Source organism: Myodes glareolus, chromosome 17, assembly GCF_982192425.1.
Source record: "Myodes glareolus chromosome 17, mMyoGla1.1, whole genome shotgun sequence".
In the NCBI taxonomy this organism is placed as follows: Eukaryota; Metazoa; Chordata; class Mammalia; order Rodentia; family Cricetidae; genus Myodes; species Myodes glareolus.
The window spans coordinates 36,373,012-36,386,684 of record NC_142042.1 but is presented as its reverse complement, the minus strand read 5'-3'; the positions used below and the strand labels follow the sequence as shown (position 1 = coordinate 36,386,684).

At 45.4% G+C, this 13,673-nt stretch overlaps 1 protein-coding gene and 1 long non-coding RNA gene across 2 annotated transcripts in view; one reads left to right on the top strand and one right to left on the bottom strand.

Annotated features, from left to right (window-relative positions):
• Alg14 (ALG14 UDP-N-acetylglucosaminyltransferase subunit) overlaps window positions 1-13,495 on the top strand; it is a 70,336-nt gene extending 56,841 nt beyond the window's left edge. Inside the window, exon 4 of the mRNA XM_048456842.2 lies at window positions 13,072-13,495. Within this exon, the coding sequence (XP_048312799.1) occupies window positions 13,072-13,302 (231 nt within the window). The 3' untranslated portion in view covers window positions 13,303-13,495. The remainder of the gene's footprint in view (window positions 1-13,071) is intronic.
• On the bottom strand, window positions 1,045-5,010 carry LOC146891227 (uncharacterized). The gene is made up of 2 exons (XR_014997616.2): window positions 4,456-5,010; window positions 1,045-1,450 (listed from the first exon to the last, which is right to left on the bottom strand). It is a non-coding gene; the product is annotated as an uncharacterized LOC146891227 (long non-coding RNA).
• Window positions 13,496-13,673: the final 178 nt, after the last annotated feature.

Genomic DNA, 13,673 nt, shown 5'->3' with positions numbered 1-13,673 from the left:
TACACAAGACCCTGGGTTTGATCACCAGCACTGAAAAGAAAAAGAAAGGAAGGAAGGAAAGAAGAGAAGGGAAGGGAAGGGAAGGGAAGGGAAGGGAAGGGAAGGGAAGGGAAGGGAAGGGAAGGGAAGGGAAGGGAAGGGAAGAAGAAAAGAAAAGGAAACCCTACAGGAGTAAGATGCAGAAATCCAAGTATTAGCTTTATCAGCTGACACAGAAAGCCTGCGTGGAGGCCCCAGCTTTCATGCCTAGCTGCTGCTGGCTCACTGCTTCCAAATAAGACTGCAGAGCTGTGTGTGACTGGTCTCTAGTCAACACCCCAGTCAAGGGGAGAGGATGGAAGGACGGTTATGTGCTAGGACAGACAGACAAGCTCAATTATAAAAAATGCCAACACCCTTGTGGGCTGCCTAAGCTAAGCATCCTCCATCTGTTCCAAGCCCACCGATCAGGCAGGCTCTTCCCCCACATCCACCCTCCCATTCCAGCGTGAGGAGCAGAATGGGAAGCCCTAAGTAATGGCCCTATTAAATCTTCCCGAGAGCTGTGAATTCTTTCTGCTCTGCTGAAGCAGGAGCTGAGCTTTATACTTGACCAGTGGTTACCATAGTGAGCAATGTGAGTGTTGCTTGTCTGTTCCTTCACCTGGAAAATGCAGGAACACAGTCTTCCAGCCGTCAAAATGAGGCACCGTTTACACGGGCATGTGTGTGAGAGACAGACATGTCCTTCGGTCAGAACCCATCTGAGCTAGAACCGCCGCTCCCTAGGTATAGCATTTATCTTTATTCTCATTCTGAATCCCCAATCTGGTCATTTTCCTCCCTCTCCTATTTTTGTTTAAACTGGGAATCCAGTAAGTCAGCTTGAATTCATTCATCCTGGCCAAATCATTGCTAATCTAATCTGTGTGTTTGAAAACTCGCTAACTTGAACAAAGAAGGCACTGGGAACAATTGGGTATACTTTAGAATTATGAGATTGGTTGTACCTGCGAAGTCAGCAGGCCACCATCTATATAGTGCATGGCCACAGGCAGGCTTCAAACAGGAGATTATATCTTTATTCATCACGTTCAATGTCATTGCCTTGCCTGGAACAATACTGTGCCATTTCTCTGCTAAAGATAATCTAGGTGGGCCTTGAAACTGCAGTCGTTCAGAGCAGTAGGACACGGGTGAGCCTTGAAACTGCAATCATGCGGAGCATTAGGATACTGGTGAGCCTTGAAACTTCAGTCTTGCAGAGCAGAAGGATACTGGTGAGCCTTGAAACTGCAATCATGCAGAGGAGCGCTCATACATAATGAGTTTTAGGAAAGGATTTTCCATCCAGGGAGTTTAGACAGCCAGAAGGCACTAAACATAAGTGATGACCCGAGCAGATTCGCATTTGAGGTAAACGTGCATCAGAGAAATGAGAGATGGATCAGGAGGACAGCTGATCGGAGACCTGTTTGAGTCAGATGAGAAGGGAGACAGGCCGCATCAGGTCGGTGAGATTAGGAGACTTGCAGAGTGGACTAAGGAGGATTTCGGCTTAAGTAGGACAACTGTTAAGATACAATTTCGAGCTGGGTGATGGTGGCACACGCCTTTGATCCCAGCACGCTGGGAGGCAGAGGCAGGCGGATCTCGTGAGTTCAAGGCCAGCCTGGTCTGCAGAATAAGTTCCAGGACAGCCAGGGCTACACAGAGAAACAAAACAAAAAAGGGATTACAAATGACTTGGCTGCCCAGGACCCTATTCCTGCAGGGTTGGAGTCACTTTAGAGGATCCAGCCCAGGAGGAACCATTGCAACTGGAAAGAGAAGGGCCAGCAGAAGATGTCCCCACAGGGTGCAGGGTGAAGCTGCTCTTGTACCCCACACGTGGTGGAGAGGCAGAAGAGGAGAACATAATGAGAACAAGCCATGTATTGGGAGCGCTTGGGGAGGGGGCACATGCCTTCAAGAATACCAGCACTTAACAAACTCCTGTCTCCCGCATAATAACATCTAAATATTCAAATAAAGTGCATGAAGTCTCATTTAACTTTCTAAAACATTTAATAAAGCCATATACCTCATGGGATGCTCAGCCAGACATTGTTTATGTTGTGAACTTATGTCTATTTTATTTGTTTGGTTTTAACAACCTCCTTTTGCTTTAAAAGTTGCCTGGGACGGAGGGAATTCAGTCTCTGAAATGGGTTGCCCTGTGGTTTATTTTTATAGGATGTTATTAGATGTTCAAGATTTTGAAAGAGCAGTCTAGAAGCAGTGATCGAGGAGAGGCTAGTGGGTGCTGTTTCTTGCAGGGTGGAAAAAGGAGTCCATTTTGTGGCGCTAGGACGGCCAGTACCATCCCCCTTTCGTTCCTTCCTGTCTGCGTGCGTCAACCATCAGTGCTCTCTGTCCGTATTAAGCCCTTTCAGCCTGTCCATCGTGTGCCACGCAGGCTGCCAGGGGTCCTCCCACCTCCGCCTCCCGTTGCCAGCGCTAAATTGCAGGTGTGTGCTGCTGCATTGGCTGTTTGTGTGGGTCTCGGAGATACAAACTCGGGCCCTCGCGCTTGGGAGGCAAACATTTCCCCAACGGAGCCGTCTCCCCAGCCCCCATTCATAGAGTGTCAGGAACGGGACGCAGACTGTTTAACACACAAAGCCTTCGCTTTTGCTGAGATCTTGTGATGTTGAGCTGGCAAGCACCTGCAGAGTGAGTGTGCAGTCTCTCTGCAGGTCCCTTTGAAACTGTGCTGACCTGTTTTGTGCAGTGTGCTAGAATTGAAAACATGCATGTATACATACATACATACATACATACATACCACACTTCTAGATTGAGTTCCCTGAATGCTAACTCACCGTCCCAAGCCCTAGTACCAGGAAAACTGCCAGATACCACTATGATGCTGTACACGTATTAATTCACGTAGTCTCCACAACCATTCTATGAATTAATTACCCGCCATTCTTACCCCCATTTTGTAAATTAGAAAGCTGGGGCACAGACAGAGTTTAATTTAGCCCAAGTTTGATGACTAGGTAGAAGAGTAAGATACAAACCCAGGTAGCCCAAGGCTGCACCATCCAGATGATCATTCAGCCATACTGACCTTCTACCCCGGTATAAATGCCACCATGAAGACGCAGAGAGAAGACAACCGAAAGTGATGGTAGTTAGGTTACAACATGGATTTTGATTTAAAGTCTGTGTCTGTTGCGCACATGAGTGCCTTGCTTCTGTCGCCTTTCACGCCTTCCCACCGCCATGGCTTCCTGTACCCAGAGGGAGCCTGTTTCTGTTTCAGAACCTCACGCCACGGTGGGCCGGCAGGGACGGCTGAACGGGGTTAGACAGTCGTGGGGCAGGAGTCGTGAGCCACCGTGAGCAAGCCGATTGGAGGCTGCTTGGCACTTACTCTCCCCATAAGGCCCTGTCACACTCCGGAAGTATGATTTAATCCCGGATAAGATCATCCCATTTGACCCCCTAATGAACTGTCTAAACCTCATCCTCTACATCTTACCCTGGGGAATCTGACCAATAAACAGCCCGGTGTAAATTGTTGACTCTCTTAGCTGAACCACAAAAAAATAGGGGTTTCTTTTTTTTAATGATTATTATTATCTCTACCTCTCTTTTCCCCTGCACACTGCTTAAAGAGAACCTGAGAACTCACTGCCCAGTGGAAGACCCCTGGACTGTGGCCTGGCTGTGCCCTTGGCTGGGCTGGAGGGAGGAGGGAAGACGGATTTAATCAAAAGAGGCCCTGTAGAGTTGCAAAGAAGAAGCAGCCGCGCATAGGCCACAGGGCTTCTCTTCCCGGAGCCCATGGGCCAGGCTTCTGGGAGCCCCAACCATGAGAACCTTCAGGTATCATTCAGACAAACCTGAAGTCAATAAGAGCATCAGAGACACAGTTGAGCTACCGGGAATCAGTGCACCATTTCGGTTGTTGGAAAACGCATGGGCAACTTTGAGAAGAAAACAACTTTTCAGAACCGGAATACACAGAGTACAGCAGGTAGTCTTTAGAGGATTGTAGCAGTTCATTCAAGGTGCAAAGCCTAAACTTGGCCCCACAGTACCGTGTTGTTTAACACAAGGGCACAGTGTTGATGCAGCTTAGTTGGTCAGATTCCAACGGAGTGTCTTGGTCTCCAACTCTAACTCCAATATTTTCTCTCTCTCTCTTTTCTCCACCCCCCTAAACACACATACGTACACACACACACACACACACACGAAAGAGACTCTTGGTGGTGGGGTTATCGGTGTTTTTCTGTACCCTTTTGTCTTAGAATTAGGGCATCAGATAGTCCTCTATAAAAGCGCTTACGCCTTCTTTAAAATACAGAATTAGTTTATATACAATATTTACTGCTGACTGATTTTCAGTCCAGCGAGATAGAAACGTAATGCACAGAAATTCAAGCAGAAATGGAGGAAGTGTCACCGGAAGCTGTCACTTACCTGCTTACGAGCCAGGAGTTGTATAATAACTTTGAATTCAAGCCAGTTCTTCTCATTTTGAAAGGTTATGCCCTTTTCTGTTTTAAAAGTGTTAACCCTTCGCTGTTTCCCCCGCAGAAAGGCTTCACTACTTGACATGGTTGAACTTGACTCTCAGCTTGCTTGGATTGGGGTCTACCTGGGAGACGGTGCACAGCTAAACACCTCTGTGTCTGTCTGTGAGCGTGTCTCCAGAGACCACTAAGAATGAGGCCTCGGGCTGGAGAGATGGCTCTGCCGTTAAAGGCTAGGCTTACAACCAAATATACAGAAATGAGGACTCTGATCTAATGAATGAACTAATACTCAATTAGTGGAAAGTGGGAGGGGCCATCATTAGAGGGAGTAGGTCACTGAGGAATGTGATGCTGCTGTTCCCTTTCCTCGGCTGGTAGGAAGTCTTCCCTGCTGTGATGGAGTGGACCCTTTGCAACCATGAGTAATGAATCCTCCCTCCTTCCAGTTGTTTCTGTCAACTGTGCCTAGTCTGCCCTACTCCAAGAGCCTGTTCCAGGTCACCAGTGTTTTCTCTGCTCAAAGTCCAATGCGCTCATGACAGTCGCCAAGTTTCCACCTTTAATTAAACTTTCACTGACTCTCTGCCCCGGCACTCCCTTCCCTCCATCCTCCGTCTAGCTAATGTGGGATTTGATTGACAGGCCTAAGGTATGCCAGTGTGAGCAGAGGCAAAGCCGGCCTTGGCTTCTGTGTCCGAGTGTGAGTCTCAGCTCACTCACTGATGAGCTATGTGATTGTGCACATGTTAATGAATTTCTCTGTGCCTTCGGCTTTGATCTAAAATATGAGCGTAACCTCACAGGGTTTTGAGACAAGGTTTCTCTGTGTAATAGCCTTGACTGGCCTGGAACTCACTTTGTAGACCAGGCTGGCCTGGAACTGACAGAGATCCACCTGCCATTGCCTCCCGAGTGCTGGCATTAATGGCATGTTCCACTATTTGGCCGACATTGCAGGATTTAAATGAGATTCAATAGCCCCCTTCATCCACAGCTTCACTTTTGCAGTTTCAGTTACTCATGGTAAGGTGCAATCTGAAAATATGAAATGGAAAACTCTAAAAGTACATAATTTATAAGGTTCAAATTTCTGTCTTGAGTAGCATGAGAAATGCTGCCCTTTTCTCCTGTCCCCCTCCCAGCATGTGACTCTTCCCCTTGTCCAGCGTTCCCATTCTGTGTATACAACCTACCCATTAGTCCCCAAGAAGCGTGTTAGCACCGTGACAGTTATGGGATCACTGAGCTTGTGGTAAATGGCCCTTATTTTATTTAGGAACAGCCCCAGAGCTCAAAAGTAGTTGTGAGGAAATTCAGGTATGGCAAAGCAAGGCTATAAAGTGCTCTCTGTAAGTAAAATGGTAAAAGGTCTTGATTTAAAGAAAGAAAAACATCATATACTGTGGTTGCTAAAATCTGCAGCATATTTTTATAGTTAGTCTATTTTATTATTAGTTATTAGTAATTCTGTTTTATACCTTGTTTACAGATTTAGCTTTTTCATTGATATTTACAGAGAAATCATAATATATATAGGGTTTGTTATTTATTTGTGGCATGAAGCAACTGCTAAGGATAGCTCATATCCTACAAGTAAAGAAGAACTACTATATTATGCAAGATGCATAATTACATTAAAATGCATAATTATATTAGGCTCTGCCTAGCAAAGAGTAGGTGCAATATGGCCCCCTGGAGCTCTGACTGTGCATCAGAAAGTCCTACCTAGTACAAAGTATAAGGAGAACAGAAGGCAAACACTGGACCCGTAGACTTTAAAGAACTTGCTTTAAACGTTTCAGTGGATTGAAAATACAATGAAAACTAAAAAGGCCAGGAATGCAGGAAGTTGGCCCTTTGGTCCATTTGTGCAGAGAACAGGAAAGCTACAAGATTCTGTTTCCGCAACTGATAGCAGAAGGTAGTCAGGGGGCCCAGGAGCCGTGCTCACCGCTGAGGATGGTGTGGCTGTGTTGTCTGTGTGTTCTGAGTATCTCTTTCACGTACTTGGCTTAACCGTCGCGGGAAATGAGAAGCTGATGGTGTGGCCCTGACAGCCTCTCAGCTCCCTTCCTTCCTTTGTACTTACGGATGAAGAAGTAGCCTTCAGCAGTGGGAGATGTCTCAGCACTATAGCCTCAGGTCTGGTGGATCATCCTTCCAGTCCCGTATGTGTATCTTTTGATTTCTTGTCTGCCTCCTGGAGTGTAACCTTTGTGGAAACAGGACTTCCATTCACTAATGCATGCATCCACAACAGACCTGCCGCATTACCTTTGAATAAAATATTTTTTGAATGGGTGAATTTGTAAATGGGAAAACTGAGACATGGAATGGTAAGAACACTGTACCAGGTCACAGTACAGCCAATTCGGCAGCCAATCCAGGTTCGCATGATTGCCAAGCTCTGGCCCATAAGCACCATATTATTTATGTCTTCTTAAAACAATTAGCTATATGATGTTTTTCCTTATTTACATAATCTAATATCATAACTTGATATACAGTGTATAATGATCATGCATTATAATTTTCATGTGCTGGAAGGTGATACATCATCCTCTCCTGTAGTTATTTTGAAATACATGATTGCCATCACCTGCCATATTCCTTTTGTGCTGTTTTGCATTAGAAGTTCCTTCCTCCCCCCATGTTACCCACTCTGCGCCTGCTCCCTTTCTGGTCTTTTTAGTGACCTCGAGCTGGCCCCAACCCTCACGGGAGAGCTGACCCCGCTCTTAGGAGAGATGGCTTCACCCCTTACCACAGGTGAGAGAGAACAGACCCTGATGGCATGAACGTAGGGCAGCTGGCTCCACCCCCTCACTCGAGGCAGGTGACCCCAGTGGCCAGGAATGACCAGCTCGGCTACCACCCAGGCCCACAGTTGGCCCTTGAGTTGACCCATCCTAATAGCCACCCCATCTAAGACCTGCTGGAGCCAGGGAAGGCACTGGTTCTATGGAACACTACCAGCAGGATCTCCATGACTCAGGACTGCCTCGGGATATCCCAGAGGAGTTCCGTGAAGCTCCAGTGACCAGTGAGTACCAGAGACCAGAGGACTTGAACCAGTGACTCATGGCAATGAACACTTGCTAGTAAAGCTGATTAGACAGAAAGGGTTACTATGTGACACATTGCTCCCAGTGCCACCAGGTGTTGGAGAGGTGGGAAAGAAGGAAAAATGAAGAGGTGGGATTTTAGGGGTTTTTTGTTTGTTTGTTTTGTCTATTTGCTTGCTTTGTTTTGGTTTAGTTTGATTTTTTTTTAATTTTCTTGGGGGTGGCGCTGCAGGGATGAGGGGAAAGATATAGGGGATGTGAGGTGAGCGGAATTAGGGTGCATGATGTGAAATTCCCGAAGAATAAATAAAGAAATTGTGTTAAAATATATGTATTTAAAAACAATGGCAGCTTTGCATGACTTCAGTTTTGGATCAACCTAACTGCATGTCTCTGGCCCATAACCAACACAGCAGCACAAGTGTCTCAACTCCAAGTTCAGGGCTGAGAGGGGATTACTGCCAAGCCAGGAGTTAAGTTCAGACTGATGAAGTTAAACATGTCTTTTCATGCATGTAGGGATTATATTTCAGCCCGCGGGACTTGCCCTGTTTGACTCAAATGTACAGAACAGCAAACCTGTTATGACCGTCCTTGGTCCTCGACTGGTACGTCTTCCCTCATGACTCCATACGTACCATACGTACAGTGGCCTGACCTCTTCTGTTTTCTAGATCTCTGACATGCATTACCTTTAGTGCATCTCTCAGACTTCCTGCTTTCACAGTGTATTTATTGATTTGGTATTTCATCCAGCAGATACGCACTGAACACCTGCTGGTTGGCACTGCCAATAGAGGCTAGTTAGAAAGTTAGACAAAAGAAAGGATTGTGCCAATTGGTGTGCTTTTTTTCTTGCCAGTCACAGAAAGTTTGATTGACACTGGCTTAAGCACAGATAGAACATATTCCCCCCCACACACACACCTGGCAAGCCTAGTTTGGGGAAGATCTGGTGTCCTTCAGCAGGCACAGCTGGATTCACGGACCTTAAACCTGGTCTTCAAAGGGAACCTGGCCTGTCTTCATCTCTCAACTCCGCTTGCCTTTGCAGTTGGTGGCTTTATTCTCGAGTCCCCCACGTGATAAGAAGTTAGATGTCAGGAGTTCAGAGTTCACACACATCTGGATTCCAACGCAGTAGAGAAAACGCTGCTCCACCCTGGCATGTACTATAACCTCAGTACGGAACAGGAGGATAACCCATAGATTTGAAGCTACTCTGAGCTCTATAATAATTTCCAGGCTAACCATCTAAAACTGTATAACACCCTGTCTCAGGAAAGAAAAGAAAAGAAAAAAAAAGAAAAAGGAAAAGGAAAAGGAAAGAAATGAAAAAAGATACTTGCACTCAGCACTCAGCGGACCCTTTAGATGACCCACCCTCTTGTGGTTTCTGCCTGTCTTGTGTGCTCTTCCTGAACCAGTGTCATTTGGCAGAAGAATCCAGGGCTCTGGCCAGACAGGATTTATGTGTCCCTTCCTTATAGCTGGGTATAAAGTCATTCAAACACTTATGTCAGGAGCGAAGGATATACTGGTTCTCCTGAGGAACAGGTAATAGATGTTGGCTGTTGACCAACATAAAATGAACTCACTGGTATTTTTGTAGACTTTTTGCTTTGTTTTGGCTTTTTTTTTTTTAAAAAAAATCTTTTGCCTGTTTGTTTTGAGTGTGTGTGTGTGTGTGTGTGTGTGTGTGTGTGTGTGTGTGTGTTGGAGGGGTTTCTTGCTTTTCCAATTTTTTTTTTTTTGTTTGTTAGAGAGAGAATGAATAAAGTTGGGTAGGTAGGGAGATAGAGAGTATCCTGTTTTGGGGGAAGGGATAAACCTGATCAAAATATATTGTGTAAAAGATAAAGAAAAATCTGTAGGTGACCCCCATTATGCTAGCCCGCCACAAAAGTTATGGTTAGGTATGGTATGAGCGATCAAGTAGAAATGGACACTCACCAGAAGGGAGCCTTTGACTCCACATGGGCTGAGCATAGAGTAGTCTCTCTTTCCTTACCCCTTGCTCCTGCCTCCTCTCTTCCTTGTAAGCAACTTTGTTCTGTTGCAGACGTAGATTTCCTCTGAAGTAAGTTATGCCAGTGCGGAGCTTGCAGGCTGGTGAGGAAGAGACGGCCAGGGCAGTGAATCAGCGCCCATTGAGAATTGGTGTTTTCAGTCATTACATTTAACACCAGGCTTCTTGGTAGCCTCCTTAACCCCTCAGTTCTTGCAGTAAGTCTCTCTGGTATGCTTCTTGGAATAATAAAATCATAATCCGCATGTAAATAAAAAATCTAGGCTGCTGCAAGTCAGAATTAAAATATGTGGATAATTAAAAGTGGTTTTCCTTGAGATTAGTTTGCCTTTATTTATTTATTTTTCTCCAATTCCCTTTTACCTCCTTTACCCTGGGCTAGAGGTGAAAGCCAGGACCTTGCACACACTGCATCAGTAATCTTATCCCGGCCTATATTGTGTTTCCCTCTAACTTGCTGGTCTATGATTTTGTGGTTTTGCTGTGCCTGGGCCTTTTATATAAGGTGCCTCCGAGTACAGAGATACAGACTGGTGAGAAACAAACAAAATACCTTTGATTTTCACCTTCCCCAGCCTCTCCTTTCCATCCATGGGCATCTCTCACCAGCACCCAGTCCTTTGCATATGTATCCCTTGTATCCAGAGTCAGCTGGATGTTGAAGTGAACACACATGGACATGTATTTAAAGAAATACATTCAAATGTATTGTGTCACTCAAGTTCCAACAAGCTTTAGTTTTGTAACTTTGGCTCTGACCCATGCTGCTTTAAAGATTACTATAAACCCAAGGATCAGGAGATATTTAATAGTTGTTGTCACCTGGAAAGATGTGGTAGTGCTTCAAGTCCTTCCTGGTTGTCTTGACAGCAGAGACCAGGGATGCTGCCGACCTCCCCGTGATGTACAGGCCGGACCCCACACCTGGGAGGGGGCATTCTAAAGCCTTGAGAGGGTTCCGAGTGGGTCTGCAGTTATCAACCAAAGTAGAGGCAAGCTGGCATCCGGGGACTGACAAGTCACTTAGCCTGGTTTCCTCGTTTTTAAGCTAGGGGGATAACGGAAGGAAAATGTAGCCTGAAGCCACATCACCTCTCCACCTCCTAAACCTGTGATCAAACAGATTGCCTTCTTATCTACCAGAAAAGATAGTTTAGCCTCTCTCAAATGATTACTGTGAGTAACAATTAAAGCATTTTATGTGCCAAGTGTTTGGTGTGGTCTGCGGCCATAGGGAGCTAATAGTGGTGAGGGCTACTGCTGTCGCCCATACTTGGGTCCCTCAGCCCGTGGACCTCATCCACCCCACCTTGGGTCCACATCTGTACGGTACTGCTTTGAGAGTCTGTGAATCTAAGGGGGGATGAAAGGCTAGACTCTGGCTCCGCTTAGTCGCTGCTAACCCAAGAATGAAAAATTCTCTGTAAAAGACGGAAACTATTTAAATTATCAGAAAGCTTTATATATATATATATATATATAGATTCTCTCCTGAGAATGGGCAGAGAGAACTCTGTGAATGGTGTCTCAGTGGTCCTGCTGGCAGGAAGGATGGAGCTAAGCAAGATGACTCTTGCAACCCTAGCCATGTTCACCCAGAGGCAGGTTGTCCATCCGGGTGAGAGGCCCTGTTTGGCAAGGACTTTCAGGCCAGTGTCTGAAGACCCATCCCCTGGAAGACTCTGATTTTGTGGATTTGGTTTTGGAAGGACCATGTGACTTTCCGCATGATGCTAATAGGCATGTGGAGACAGCTACATGCCTCCTGTTTCGTAGCTGCGAAGTCAAATGATTTATTGGGTTTTACTAATTCAGTCAATATGGGCGTACGAGAACGATATTCTACAAACCTTTTTCCTCTCAAGCAGTCATAAATTATCTTATTAATACGTCTATGAAATAAGATTCCTCTCCTTTCTTCAAAGACCAATAAAAATTCGCTGTAGTTGTTCTGCATTTAGAATTGTTATTTCTTTTGTTAGATTAAATTCGTTTAAAATTGCCGGCTTTCTGTAGGTATTAGTAGAGTTCTAGAGATATTGGAGCTCGTCTGTGTTCCAAGCACAGGTTCGGGTTTTTCGAGGAGGAAAATGAAAGCTCCTTTCGTGTGGTAGTCCTCTTCTGAGTGTCCTGTCTGTGGGGCTGGAACCACAAGAGATGCTACATCATAGTCACGGAGAGCATTTTCTTCTACATTAAAAACACATTGAAGAGTGGGAGGAGTGAGAGTATGGGCAGAGAATTCAAGACCCTGATGGGGACACCCACTGAAACAGTTTACCTGAGCTATGGGGGCTCACCAACTCCAGCTGGACAGGGAAGGAGCCAGCATAGGACCAAGCTAGTCCCTCTGAATGTGGCTGACAGTTGTATGGCTGGGGCAGACTGTGGGGCCACTGGCAGCGGCACCAGGATTTAGCCCTACTGCATGCACTGTCTTTTTGGGACCCATTCTCTTTGGATGGATACTTTGCCCAGCTTAGACAGAGTAGGGAGGGCCTTGGACCTTCCCCAAAGCAATGTGCCTTACCCTCTCTGAGGAGTGGGTGGGGGTGGGAGGTGGAGGGGATGGGAGGAGGGGAGGGAGTGGGAACTGAAATTGGTATGTAAAATGAAAAAAGATAATTCGTTTTCTTTTTTAAAAAAATAAAATAAATATAAAAGAAAACATGTAAGTAGAAGAAAGAAAACTGAATGGATCATAGTTAGTTGGGTTTTGTTTGTTTGTTTTTGTTTTCTCTGTATTGTGGGGCTCTGAAGATTCGTGAGGCTCTGATAAGACTAAATCCTCCATCCCATGAGTACCAAGTAATAACCAAGCACTGTGTCCGAGGTCTGAAGTTAAATGATCTGTGGGGCACCAGGGAGACGGCTTGGTAGGTAAAGTACCTGCTATACAGCATGAGCATCTGAGCTCGGACCCCCAGCACCTACCCAAAAGCCACAGGATTAATTAATTAATTAGTAGCCCTGCATTGGTGGGTGGAGAGAGACAGGTGTAGGACTCTAGGCCTAGCCAGTCACTTAACCAAAATGGCGAGCCCTAGATTCGGCAAGGGACCCTATCTCAAAAAGTAAAGTGGAAAGCAATAAAAGGAGACTCCCCAATGTCTAGCCTCTACCTGCACATGAATGAGTCCGTGTACAACAGAGGGGGGGGGGGGAGAGAGAGAGAGAGAGAGAGAGAGAGAGAGAGAGGGAGGGAGGGAGAGAGGGAGAGAGAGAGGATGATGACCAAGTGTCACAGCTGGAAAACAGGTAAGCCAAGACATCAAAGCTCCGCATGACCTCTGAGTGCATTGCCTTCAGTACACACTGTCACATCCGTGTTCTTTTTAAGGAAGACTTAACTGGATTAATAAATCCACCCCTCCTCCAAGACTAGAGTGTTTTTAAATTCAGAATGGTCCACTGAAGACAGGATTCTGTATTTTGATTTGGTCTTTTTTTTTTTCTTTTTTTTAAGGTGCTGTGTAATGGACCAGGAACATGTGTTCCCATCTGTGTGTCTGCCCTGCTCCTTGGGATACTTGGAATAAAGAAAGTGATTATTGTCTACGTCGAGAGCATCTGCCGAGTGGAAACTTTATCCCTCTCTGGGAAGATTCTCTATCACCTCTGTGATTGCTTCATCGTTCAGTGGCCGACTCTTAAGGAGAAGTACCCCAAGTCTGTGTACCTTGGGCGAATTGTTTGACAAATGGGAACTTAAGACTCTTGAGAATTAATACAATTCCAATAATATTCACTATATCTATCTATCTTTATTGTAAAGTTCTCCAAAAGCCCAAAGAAAAATCAGTGGTGAAGGATTTAAAGTGTGCAAATAACTCAGTGAAGAAAAACAAATAGCTGTGTCTGCACATCAAATAAAAGTGTATATAACACTACTTGCAGGTTTTCTTTTGACTCTTATAGCCATGGGGTTTCTTGTTTTGTTTTGTTTTGGGTTTTTGTTGTTTTTTTTTTGCGGGGAGTGGGGGTTGGTTTGGTTTTGGTTTGGTTTTCTCAACATAAATATAGAGTTTGTATGTTTGGTAACCTTTCCTGTTTTACAGCTTGAAGTAA